The 13695-nt window shown below is 35.5% G+C and overlaps 1 protein-coding gene across 5 annotated transcripts in view; it reads left to right on the top strand.

Annotated features, from left to right (window-relative positions):
- Positions 1–717: 717 nt before the first annotated feature.
- Positions 718–13695, top strand: part of LOC105467319 (coiled-coil domain containing 172) — a 56693-nt gene continuing 43715 nt past the window's right edge. For 3 of the 5 annotated variants that reach the window (XM_071069063.1, XM_011716864.2, XM_011716855.2), the window contains exons 1-2: positions 986–1645; positions 1857–1942. In XM_071069063.1, coding sequence (XP_070925164.1) covers positions 1567–1645; positions 1857–1942 — 165 coding nt within the window. In that variant the 5' untranslated portion in view covers positions 986–1566. The other 2 variants (XM_071069062.1, XM_071069061.1) reach the window with 2 other exon arrangements.

Raw genomic sequence — 13695 nt, 5'->3', positions numbered from 1 at the left:
TCACAATAATTTCAAGTTTATAAAGGAAAAATGAAGAGTGAGGAGGGTTACCTGGAAGGGAATTGGTAAAATGCTAATATGTACTTCTAAATGACATGATTATGGGCAGTTCTTTTCTTCTTTGTTACTTTTCAGTATTTATTCTTTTAAAATAAAGTCAAAGAATTAAGTTTTATGCATCAACAGCTTGATGGAAATTAAGGCAGAAATTTGAAATAGGTTAAAATATATAACTGATTAGACTGCAGCATTAATGAAATATTAATCAAGCCTATTGTGATGTGACAGAATTAACATTTACCTTATTTCACTTAATTTTAAATACATTCTAACAAGTTACTTTTTAAAGTTCAACCAATGTCAATTTTACATTCAGAAATAAAGTCAAATGTTTATTTTATTTAATTTTAAAAACATTCTAATAACAAATTACTTTTAAAAGTTCAACCAATGCCAATTTTACATTCAGAAATAAAGTCAAATGTTTATTATAATGTCAATATTTCAACCTACTAAAACTAAAAATATTTTAATTTTTGATTTAAAAAATCCCACGCAAAAGTCCCAAAGGTGCCTTTCATGTTTAAGCTTTAATTAGCAACCACTTTGGTCTCTGACACATATTGCGCAGATATTGAAGCGTTAATATTACTGCAGCTTGATTACAAAAGGCAATGATTAATTTTAAAGCAGACAAAAAAGATATGCCCTGATTACAAAGGAATGATTAAGGCGGAATGTCAGACATTGCACATTTATAGCAGTCTTTGCCATCGTCAAAGGATAAGACTTTGTAAAAGTTTATATTTAGAATCACAGTTACTTTGTACTTTATAATATTCAGTGTTTGCGCCTTGGCTACTGGGCATCCCAACTCCAATTGGGCCTAAGACCTTTGGGGCTCACATGCCCAGGGCAAACCTGCCCACCACAGGATGGTCCCAGTGAGCCGCCGTAGTTTAAGTTCTCACAGGTAAGACCCGCCCTGAAGCACTGCCTCTAGCCGTAGGGAAGGTTTTGGCCCTGGGTTTTCTTGGCACGTACCATTTTGTTGAAAGACAGAGCACCCTGAGGACATTATCCCTAAAATGAGAGCGGACTCGGATTGAAAGGCTAACTACAGAAATGGCTGCTGCCCAGACGCCCTCAAAAGCCAAGGCCTTGGCCGCCATTTTTATTTGCCGCCAAAGCAAAAAACAAACCCACGGAGGGACAGGGGCCTGGGTCAGGGGTTCCGCCTGGGAAAAAGGCAGACCTTGAAACTGCCCTCTTAGGGCGTGAAGGAGAAAAGCCGGGTTTGTAAACTGTAACGGGAATCAAAGGCTGAGGGCAGGAAGGGGCAGCCGCGGCCAGCGTTCCTAGACTCTCAGACCCCTCAGACCTCTCAGACCCCGTCCGGCGTCGGCCTCCGTCTTCTCGCTGGGCTGGCGACAGAGAGTTAGAGACAGGTCTAGCTGGGAATAGTTCTAGAAGAAGCCATCTTCTTTATTCTGCTTTCCAGGATCCTCAGGGTTGGTTATAAAATATTTAAGGGCGAGAAAAGGATCGCAGGAGCCAGGCCTTGAGATGAGTTTGGAGTCCCTGTTTCAGCACATCATCTTCACCGAGCATCAGGCGGAGGAGAGTCGCCGTTTAATGCGAGAAGGTCGGGGTATTTCTGTACTTTGCATGGGGCTTTTGTCTTCTGGTGCTGGGTGCTTGGAGGAGAAGGAAATCCCGAAGGCAGTGGTCAGAGCCGTTAGGGGAGCTTGCTTGCCATGCTGAGGGAAAGACAGCTGAAAGGTGGTTTGTCAGACGCCACCAAAATGGGGACTTTAGAAAGATTGATGTGTTTAAAGATTTAATTTTTATTACAGTGAGGTCGGAAGTAACCAGATGTCGTGAAAAAATAAAGAAAGCAACGGAGGAGCTGAATGAAGAGAAAATCAAGCTGGAATCTAAGGTATGGAAATGTAGAGCATACAAACTATCACTTGAAAAAGCCTGCCTTAACTTGACTTTTGGGGGATATTTCACTGTTTAACCAGTTGTCCTTCAAGTAGGAAGCACATTACTCTGTGCTGGCTGTTTTGGTTCCATGGTGCCTGGTGATGTTTAGAGTTCTGAATCCAGTGACACCTTCAGTTCTAATATGAATTTGCCCTAAATAAACTAAGGTAATGAAGAATTAATTGTCCATTTTGTGGGATGGTTAAGGTTTTAAAAGAGCACAATGTCATTAGAAAAATCATTATTGTACTTATTTAATAAGTAGTTGGTGCAGTATATACATTTTGAATGATAAATAATTTGTGTGCTATGTTGATAGGACAATTGTATGTAAATTTCAAACAAGCCCCTGCCTTTCGTTTTAAAATTCTCCACCACATTTTAGACATGCTTTGCGTCCAAAGTATCCCTTTTCCATTAGCGTTTCTTTTTCCTGCAGCGTTTTTAATGTTCTGTTATTGTAAAAAGAAGCAGGAGAGTCTAATGGCTTCTTGAAGGATGGGTAGAATTTTGAAGAGGCAAACAGAAGGAAGTAGCAGGAGAAAAGCATTCCAGACAGAGGGAGGAGGCAAATATGTGCAACGCATATTGGGAAAGGAATCTAGTCAAAGCCAAGGGCTGATATCTGGGAATAGCAGGAAACCATTGCAAGTTCCTGATCAGGGAGCAGTAAAAGTGGGTTTAGGTAGCCTAGCATGGTGGCACATGCTTCCAGTTCCAGTTACTCAGGAGGCTAAGGTGAGAAGACAGTTGTTCAGTTTAATGCCAGCCTGGGCAACATAGCCAGACCCTGTCTTTAAAAAAAAGGTAGCTTTAGGAGGATCTTTCTGAGCTCTGATTGGGAAGATGGGAATAGACAATTAGAAAGCTAAGAACGTTATTTAAGTGTGCCACAGTGAAGGCCTCGCTATGAGTGGGGACAGAGTTATTCAAAAATATTTATTAAGTACCCAATGATGGACTAAACAAACACTATGTAATATGAAGTCTGTTTGCTTCAAATATGTCTATTTTAACTTATCACTGTGAGGAATTTTCAGTTTTTGGGACTGAAACAGAGAACATTTCTCCATCCGGCAAATTTCAGCTCTTCTTTCGAGGTGTTGCTAAAACATCACCAATAAAGCCTTCCCATAGACATCTTGGTAAAATTTTAAAATTAAACAATGATACATACTTGATTTGTGTTTGTATACCCCACTATTTTGTGAGCAACGTATCTGGAATTTTTTCCTTATCCATCTTTTATTCCCACTGCTTGTTATCTAACAGTATATAGTATACAGCAGTGTGTTGAATGAATTAATGAGTACTAATAGTTTGATAGATAATAAGGAGAGTCTTTTGAAATAGGATTTGTAACTTGTTCAGTGAGATCCTACCTGTTTTGCCTGTGAATAGCAGGTAAACTAGCTGCTACCAGCAATGCTGAAAGCTGGTGGTATGGGCAAAACACTAAGAATGTTATGGTGCAATTTTCTTTTTCTTGGAAAAGAATTAAGACACTTTCAGGATTGGTACCTAGAAGCTAATAGAAGTAATGGGCAAAATGGGCAAAACACTTACTGTATGCAGGGGCACTGTTCTAAATGCTTCTCCTGTTAACTCCTTTAATCCTAACGGCAATCTTGTGATGAGACCCCATCATTATCCCCTTTTTATGAGTGAGGAAACTGAGAGGTAAATGACTTGTCCACGATATATAATTCAGAAACAAACTACCATAATGAAAGTAACAATAACAGCATATTTTATTAAAGTAGATTTCTTAAGCTCATTTTAAACATTTTTCTTCGTGATATTCATGTATAATAATATATCTGAAGTTTTGTATTTTGTTTAGGTTAATATTTTTAAAATGTTGCTTGTACAAGTTTTTGTACAAAATGCACTTTTCCTGGATTGGTGAGGATATTGACCTGATATAACATATTTTTTGATGTTACTCTGTAGTATTTTCTTTGTTAGCAAAGTTTTGTCTGCAAATGGAAATATAATTCGTTGATATATACACATACATTAAAAAATGCTGATTCAGTTGTTTTTTATAGAAAGAAGACAGAGAAAAGGCCTACCATTGTTTAGAAACATTTGTTGAACTTACTAATTAATATAGTTTCATAAGCATGCATTGCTTTTTAACCAGCTCATATATGTGGGTAATAATACATTTGTATCTTACTAATAAAATTAACATATGAGGGTTACTGTTCATACAATACTGATTTATAATTGAAATAGTTTGATTTATATTATAGTCAAGATGGTATGTATATGTGCATAAAGATTTTAAAAGTGGAATCACAATTATAATGCAAATGACTAATGGGAAGAACTGAAGAACTAATCCTAAATTGATTCTTTTATTCTGAGTTAATTATATGTCTGCCAATAACAATGAAAATATATTTACTTGAATATTTGACTTGGCATTTATTGATCCATTTATCAAACAGTAGCAGCACAAGGAGAAGCTATTAATAGAACATAATTTGAATAGAGTAGTGCTTGTGCTATTGTACAGTGATACATTCAGAAAATTTGGGGGGCATTTATTTTGGATGTTGCTTCTGGTCAATAAATGCATTTTGGAAGTACAGTATTCATTTTTTTTCTTTTATGTAAAACCTGGATAGCATGTAATTAGAACTTGAATGATAGCATTTGCCTTGCAGGGCTCAATGAGTCTTTTAAAATATATGGTTGCAAAAATCTCAGGTTATATAGTATGAGTACTTTATGAATTGGACAGCTACACTATGCCTGGTTAGGTTTGGTAATATGAAAACAAAAAAATGAGAACATGCCCTGGATTTGCATTTGTGCTTACCAATACACATAAAACTTCTGATAGTTAAGGAGAAGTTGTATAGTATTGATGACAGGGCAAACCAAAATTAAGGACTCACAGAACATTGGTAGTTTCTTTTAAATGTCTAAAAGAGGTTCTTCTATTTTTAAAAATGGCATATAGTTAAAATTTTGACATTTAGTTTGTATAAACATATTACATAAAACTCAATATAATGCCATATTCCCTTAACAGGGAGTAAATGCAGAAAAATCTGAGGTTATTTTGTGAATATTTTGTTTACTTTTTCTGTTTCCAATTTTCACTTGTTGTGTAAACACCGTAACAATAATAAAAAAAAATTTCATGAAATTTTAAAGGAAAATTGTATTGAAATAAAAAAGTAACTTAAGCTGGCCCCATTTACTTCTACTTCTTAACCTCAATATGTATGTGTTCTTTTTTTTTTAATTGGTAAAAGTTAGGAAACCTCCAGAACAGCAGGCAAAGTCATATCCTTTAGTACCGTATTACCTAGAGAAAGAACAAAATCACAGATTATTATCATTTATAATATTGAAATGGAGTTTTGTAATTGAAGTACTTTTTTCTTTCTTTAAACTTAATAAAAAAATTTAGATCCTACCTAAATTTAATTTTATTGTCGGCAGTTACTCATTCAACAGACATTCATTGAGCAACTGCTAAATCACAGTATGAATACTTGGCAAATAAATTATATAACATCTGTCTTCCTGAATTACAGGATTAACATCAAGCAACTTCAACTATATAAACCTAACTGTAAACTCAAAATTTTTGATGTTTTCATTTAAAGAAAAAACTTGTTTCCATTTTCTCTATGAAATTCTATAGAGAAAGCCTTATCACGTTTGTCATGAGTAATTATCCAAAACTTGGAAATAGGCAAAAGAGGTCACTGAGTGTCCTTTGACTATTGTATTAGGCATTGTCCAGTAGCTCACCTGCCTCAGGACAGTCAGGTTTATAGGGGTGTGAACCTTAGTACTGGGCTGTTTATTTCTTGAATATGCCAATCATTCTTTGACCCCAAGGCCTTTGCACTAGCTGTTTCGTCTGCTTGAAATGCTGATTCCCTTAGCTGTTATTCTGTCATGCACGCTCGCTTCATTTAGATCTCTCCCAGTAGAATCATGTGGAACTTTTAGTGCTAACATTAGGACAGCCCCATGCAAATCTTGATGGTTGGTTAGCCTAAGTCTCTGCTCAGTTGTCACCTTAGAGTATTTTTCTTAAAGTGTGATCTCTGAGTTTAAAGGGGTCCCCAAGACACTTTCAGGGAGTTTGTAAGGTCAAGCTATTTTTATGATAATACTATACAAAGGTACCATTTGCCATTTTCACTGTGCTAATGCACACATTGACAGTGCAAAAACAGTGGTGAGTAAAACTGCTAGCGCCTTAACACAAATCGAGGCAGTGGCACCAAACAGTACTAGTAGTCATTGTATTCTTCACTGCCGTACACCCTCAGTAAGAAAACAAAAACCGCTAGTTTTACTTAATGCTTTGATTGAATTGTCAAAGATATTTTATTGAAACTGATCATTGAGTATATTCATTTTCAATATTGTGTACGATTACATGGGAAGTATACCTAAAGTACTTTTATATTCCAAAGTGCTACGATTGTCTCAAGGGAGAGCATGTGTGCAGTTGTTCGAGATGCAGTATGAGCTAGCTATTCTTTTTCTGAAACATCATTTTTACTTAAATAATTGACAGTCAAGTTGTAGTTATTTAGATTTGGGTGTTTGGCAAAAATTTTCTCAAAAATAAATGAAGTAAGCCTAAAATGTCAAGGCAAACATCTGACATTGTTCTTATTATTTTGCCAATGATAATATGCAAGCTTTCAAACAAAAATTAGAATTTTGGAGGATTCCTATCTATCTGTCACCATAAGCTTGGCAGCTTCCTGGTACTTAAAGATTTTTCTGGTGACTTGGTTAGTGATATTAATGAATATGAATGTTACTTTTGAAACAGTATGTTTCAAAATGTTTCAGAATGTTACTTTTGAAAGCATATTATGAAATATATCAACATTTGGAGGATCTGCATAATTCAGGGAAGCAGTAAGTAATGCATAGTTACAAAACTGTGCATAGAGAAAAGGTAGACTCAAAGTGCAATCTAGACCAATGGATTTTATTATAACATAGAATGAAAAGTTCATTGAAATGGTTTCAGATTCCACATTGCAACTAACCTTTAAGGAGCCGCCACATGGTGAATTTTGATATAGTATCAAAGAAGAATATGCACAATCATTTCCAACTACGTATCTGTGCACTCCCTATTCTGCAATTGAAAAACATACTACAAAAGATTGAGTAGAAGTAGATATGAGAGTCCAGCTATCTTCTTTTTTAATTTTTAATTTGTTTTTATTTATTTATTTTTAAGAGACAGAGTGTCACTCTGTCACCCAGATTGGAGCTCCACGGCACAGTAACAGTTCACTGCAACCTCAAACTCCTGGTCTCAAGAGATCCTTCTGCTTCAGCCTCCTGAGTAGCTGGGACTACAGGCCTCTGCCACCCTACCTCGCTAATTAAAAAAAAATTATTTTCTAGAGACAGGGTCTTGCTATTTTGCCCAGTCTTGTCTTGAACTCTTGGCCTCAAGTGATCCTCCCACTTCGGTCTCTCAAAGTTCTGAAATTACAGGCGTGAACCACCAAACCTGGTCCCAGCTGTCTTCTATTAAGCCAGATGTTAATGAGATTTGTAAAAAATCTACGTGCAACTCCATTTTCTAATTTGCTTTTGTTTTGGAAAGTCATTTTTAAATACAAATGTGGTATTTAAAATGCAATAGGATTATTGTTATTTTTAAATTAATGTTTAAAAATTTTTCAATTTTAATTTTGATACAGAAAATATTTCTAGATATAATTCATGAAAACAAACAAAAAGAAATTCTCAATAATGTTTTAGACTATGAAGAGGTCAAAAGACCAAAAATTTGAGTCCCCCTCTCTGTAGAGGCCCTTCTCTGACCTTCCTATGTAAAATAGCATTACCATCTCTCCCTATCTCTATGCTGTGTAATACGTACCACCTCTTGGCATATTTTATATTGATCTACTTATTATTTGTCTCCCTCCAGTGGAATGTAAGCTCCACAAGGGATAGAAATTAATCTATTTTGTTCACTGCTGTTATTCCCAGTATCTAGAACAGTGCCTGAATAATAGTAGGTATTAAACAGACATTTAGTGAATGAATAAATTAATTTAAAATTTTTCTCATAGAATTCTATTTTCAAAGGGCCGGGCGCGGTGGCTCAAGCCTGTAATCCCAGCACTTTGGGAGGCCGAGACGGGCGGATCACAAGGTCGGGAGATCGAGACCATCCTGGCTAACATGGTGAAACCCCGTCTCTACTAAAAAATACAAAAAACTAGCCGGGCGAGGTGGCGGGCGCCTGTAGTCCCAGCTACACGGGAGGCTGAGGCAGGAGAATGGCGTAAACCCGGGAGGCGGAGCTTGCAGTGAGCTGAGATCCAGCCACTGCACTCCAGCCTGGGCGGCAGAGCGAGACTCCGTCTCAAAAAACAAAACAAAACAAAACAAAAAACAAAAAACAACAACAAAAAAAGAATTCTATTTTCTGTTTTCCTCTGCCTTGAATTCTACTTGTTTGATTTGATGCCTTTCTTACATGGTGGTAGATTTTCTTATTAACTTTAAGAATTTATTGATTTTATTTTATTGAACCTATCTTTAGAAGAACTTATCTTTCGTGGCTGTTCGACCTATTCCTTTGATAGAAAAGATGTCCTTAAGAAGCAGTTTCACCCCTGCTGCCAGGGCCTCGCAAGTTTTCCCTGTTAAGGACCAGTTTTTATGTTAAATTCTGAGCTCAGGATTTCTGCACTGTATGGATAAGAGATTTTGAATCTTACACCCATCCACAGATTAGGCTCAGGGTTCAGATTCACAGGATGTGAGTCCTTTTCCCCTCACGGCTCAATGGGATATAGCTCACTTATACGCTGCATCTCTAGGGCAATAGGTGGAGTTTTGCTATCCATCTTTTGTAACTGGCATAGGTATTTCTCAATTCCTGACAGTACAGTGAGTCCAGCCCTGGCTCTCTTTGCCTGTGATTTTTGTTCTTATGTGGGCATTTAAAGCCTAATCCCTAATGCCTGTATCCTTTCTGAAAGATGCTCCTGTGGGCTTGAATTTTAACACATCATCCTTACCCTGAGCTGTCTCTTTGTTTCTTGCATGAAGATTTCCCTCTCTTCCTTTTTGTTTAGCTATGTAAATAATATTTTAAATGTAGTTAGATTTTATCTAGCATTTCTCTGTGTTTGGGGTAAAAAGTAAGTCCTTTCTACTTTCACTTTTACTGCCATATTAACCATAATTCTGCACTATAAAATTCTTCAATGCCTCACATTGTCATTCTTGAGTTCTTATTTTTTTTATGTGTTTTGATGAGTCTATGTAATTGTTTAAGTAATTTTGTAGGAGGAATTTGTGAATAATATATCTTCTAAGGTATTAATATCTGAAATTTCTGTTATCCTCACACTTGCATGAAAACTTGTCTATACAGAATTACTGAGTCAAACCTTTTTTTTTGCAACATTTTGTGGATCTAGCACTATCATATTCTGAAATTTGTTAATGCAGAAGTATTGAAGTCAACCTCGTTTTTAAAAATCCTTTTTTAAGGTAACCTGTTAGGTTTCGTTTTCTTCCCTGATTGCTTTTATGATTTTAAACAATCTGTAATTCCAAATTTGATACAGACATATCTATTTTTTTTTTTTTTTGGAACAAGGGTGAGCCTTCCATTTTAACCTCAGCTATTATTTCATAGATTTGTTTTCCTTTTTTTTTTTTTTTTTTTTCTGAGACGGAGTCTTGCTCTGGCACCCAGGCTGGAGTGCAGTGGCGCGATCTTGGCTCACTGCAAGTTCTGCCTCCCAGGTTCACACCATTCTCCTGCCTCAGCCTCCCGAATAGCTGGGACTACAGGCACCCACCACCATGCCTAGCTAATACTTTTGTATTTTTAGTAGAGATGGGGTTTCACTGTGTTAGCCAGGATGGTCTCGATCTCCTGACTTTGTGATCTGCCCACCTCGGCCTCCCAAAGTGCTGGGATTACAGGCATGAGCCACCGCGCCCGGCCACATAGAGTTTGTTTTCAATATACCCATTTCTTATAATTTAGAAGGTCTTTTTTCTCTTTTCTCTGAGTTGAGTCCTCCGAAGTCTGGGAAAACTTTGTATACTTTACATCCCTGATTCTATCTTTTGCAATATTAGTTTAGTTATTTAATGCTCTCTGCAAATTTAAATCATGTGTTGTCTTCTCTTTTTTTAACACTTTAATTTTCTGCCTTTTAAAAAGTCTCAGCTTGTTTTGTTTTATCTTTTTCTGCTATGTCCTTCCTTGCTCTTGTTTACTAGTGGACATGTCTTTGTTTGCATCCTCTTAAGAACAGTAAGTAATTGATTACAATTTTTTTTTCATCCTGTACTCTTCACTGTAATCTTTTGGATAATTCTCTTTATCTCTTCTATTAACAGTGTTTTTCATAGGGTTCATGTTGTTATTCTGTGAGATTTGTTCAGACCTGCAATTTGCCCATAAATGCAATGTATAAATTGTTTTTCGTCCTGTTTTCATTTTCTTGAATACTGGAAGAATCAACTACTTTCTTAGAGCTAAAGCTGATTGACAAGCTGATGTGAGTACCCCCAGCCCAATTTCTAGTGTTGTTGTAGTATAGCTTTACTTGACTGAGATATGATTATTTCTTGCACATGTGCCAGGTTTTCTTATTTGTTGAGGAAGATGTATGGTTTAAAGAATGTGCGACATTGTATAGTTCTTCCATTAAAAGAAGTGCATGAATAAACATGTTCTACCTCAGCATCCCTTTGTTTTATATCCTAAAATGTGTGGTGATAGGTAAGGTAAGGTACTGCCACCTGACTTGCCAAATACACAGAAGTTATGTTACTTTAAAGTTGCTCCCCAGGAAGAGTCTTTCAGATTAAAAAGTATTACAAAATGTTCTTGACCGGTCAGTATTTGTGCTTTGCTCATCTTTCCCTAATCAGATTACTCTTTCACTGAGATGGGCAGCTTTGGAGGAATAGGAGTTTTATTTGAGGAAAAGAGGAATAATAATTTTTGCAGTTTAGGGGTTATTTTGAAAAGAGTTGACTTTGGACTTTGGAACAAGAGGTGAGTTCTGAAAAGGTGAGTGGAAAGGATCAAAGGCAACTGGCGACTTAACAGTTGTGCCTGTGAGCTCATGCTGATAGGAAGACTTTCTCATGTAGGCTTTGCTGCATATATGGTCTCATGGATTGTTACTGCCTGAATTAATATTTCAAGATAAGTTGAAAGGCTGTATACCTCACTTCCCTTTGTTCAGATGAGTTCCATGATTTCAAATATAGTCTAATTTCTTCTGCTTAAAAATTCCTCCCAAAAGAGACAGAGGAAGGAAAGGGAGAGATGTGACCACCACAGTGAGCAAATGGATCAGATTATTACTCTAAAATATTCCTTTCATTCTGAGGTCCTGCTTCTCCCCATCTTTACTGAGATTTCTTGCTTATGTTCCTACTGGAAGAGTGGGTTTTATTCCTGCAAAATTCTGAGACCTTCTACCATTGTATTTGGTAAACATGCAGTAGATTACTTTTCAAAATTAAAATAGTTTTATTGTTTTAACTCTTTATAAAAGTAGTGTTTATTTATTGCAAATTATTCCAAAAATAGAAATTGGCAAAAAGCAGAGTGAAAATCATCTATAATTCCACCACACAGTTAACATTTTCATAGGCTTTCTTTCAAAATTGTTTAAATGCATTTATATTTTTCTTAAATAATTTGCTTTTTTCTATTTACTGTAACCTAGACATTTGAGCAAATATATATATATATATATAAGCAATTTTAATTGCTACATAGTATTCCATTATATGGTATACTATATTTAACTAATTTCCTAGTGATAAGTATTTACTATTGTATTAATAAATTACTATTTCTTTCTGTCATCATTGCAGTGATAATTGTATACGTACATCTTTGTGCACTTATCCTAGCTTTTTAGGGTGAAGCCTTAGAAATCAAATTGCTCTGTCAATGGGTCTGTAATTTTTAAGGCTTTGATTATTTTTAAATTGTCCTCCAGAAAAGTTGTTCCAGTGTTATTCTCACAGTTTTACTACTCATACACTAGAAATTAATATGTTTTATAAATATAAAAATGACATCTTTTTAGTTTTAATTTGAATTTTTTAACTTAGTATTTTTAATTTGTATGTATATTTACCTATTTCTATCCTGTTCTAGTCTTTTCTGGTTGGCATCTAGCTTTTTATTACAGATATTCTTTCTTTATCATTTGTTGCAAACTTTATTATTTGTATCTTGGCTTTTTATGACATGATTTCTAGTAAAAGTTTAGAGTTTTGTGTTGCTAGAATTTTTAATGTTTTAGTTTCTGAATCCATTCTAGGCTTGGGAAAGCCTGTCCCATTCCAAGATTTTAAACAGTATCTTTTTCTAATACTTTTATGGTGGTTTTCTTTTTTTAAATATTTTAAAGAAAAATGTTGTCACCTGAGTAAATGTCACATGTTCCCCATTGATCAGACATACACTGTCTTTATGATACAGTGGTGTGCATGTGCATGTGTATGTCTATACTTGTATCTGTGTTATATATTCTATACTACTTTATTAATCTCTTTGTTTTGGCACCAGTGTATTATTGGCTTAAATATATTAGCTTTAAAATATCTTTGACTCTCTGGAAGGGTAATTTCTTTTTCAGAATTTTCCTGATTCTTTTCGTGGTTTATATTTCTGGATAAATTTGAAAATCATTTTGTCAAATTAAAAAAGAACCAAAATCATTGGAATTTTCATTAAGATTGCACTAATTTCATGTTGTAATTTATGAAGAATTGATGTCTTTATAAGTCTGAGTCACATTTAAGAATATAACATATTTTTCTGTTTATTCCAATTTTCTTTTATGTTCCTCAGTAGAAGTTTTTCATACAGGTCTCAGATATTTCTTATTTGTGTATTTTGTCTTGGTTTTGCTGTCACGAATGGGATATTTTCCATGCTTTTTTCTGTTTGTTGTTGGTAACTAGAATAGATTTTGGTATTTATTTTGTTAATAGCTTCTTTACTAAACCCTTTTTTTATTTCTTCACAGTTTATCTATATATTTTCTTGGATTAATATATAATAATGGGGCCAGGTGTGGTGGCTAACGCCTGTAATCCCAGCACCTTGAGAAGCCTAGGTGGGTGGATCACCTGAGGTCTGGAGTTCGAGACCAGCCTGGCCAACATGGTGAAACCCTGTCTCTACTAAAAATAGAAAAATCAGCCAGGCATGGTGGTGTGCCCCTGTAATCCCAGCTACCCTGGAGGCTGAGGCAGGAGAATTGCTTGAATCCATGAGGTAGAGGTTGCAGTGAGCCAAGATCATGCCACTGCACTCCATCCTGGGTGACAGAGTAAGACTCCATTTCAACAACAACAAAAATATTTATTTGTATATAATATTTAATATGTATAAATATATGTATTATAGTTTATATTATATATAATAGTATGTGGTATATATTATATGTGATATTATATATATTATATATGGTACATATGTAATAATAAGGCCACTGTGGCTGGAATGGGGCAAGTGAGGAGGTGACAGGAGAGGTGGCTGGAGGGGGAGTGAGGAGGTGAAAATCAGGTAAAGCCTTATAAGCCATTGTCAAGCGGTTATTTCCTTCCTTACTAACTATATTAGGATTACTATGTCATAGTAAGTTATTCTTTAAGCATTGCCTCTGTGATTTGGAA

Source organism: Macaca nemestrina, chromosome 9 (genome assembly GCF_043159975.1).
Source record: "Macaca nemestrina isolate mMacNem1 chromosome 9, mMacNem.hap1, whole genome shotgun sequence".
Classification (NCBI taxonomy): domain Eukaryota; kingdom Metazoa; phylum Chordata; class Mammalia; order Primates; family Cercopithecidae; genus Macaca; species Macaca nemestrina.
This window is presented reverse-complemented; position numbering and strand designations above follow the sequence as displayed.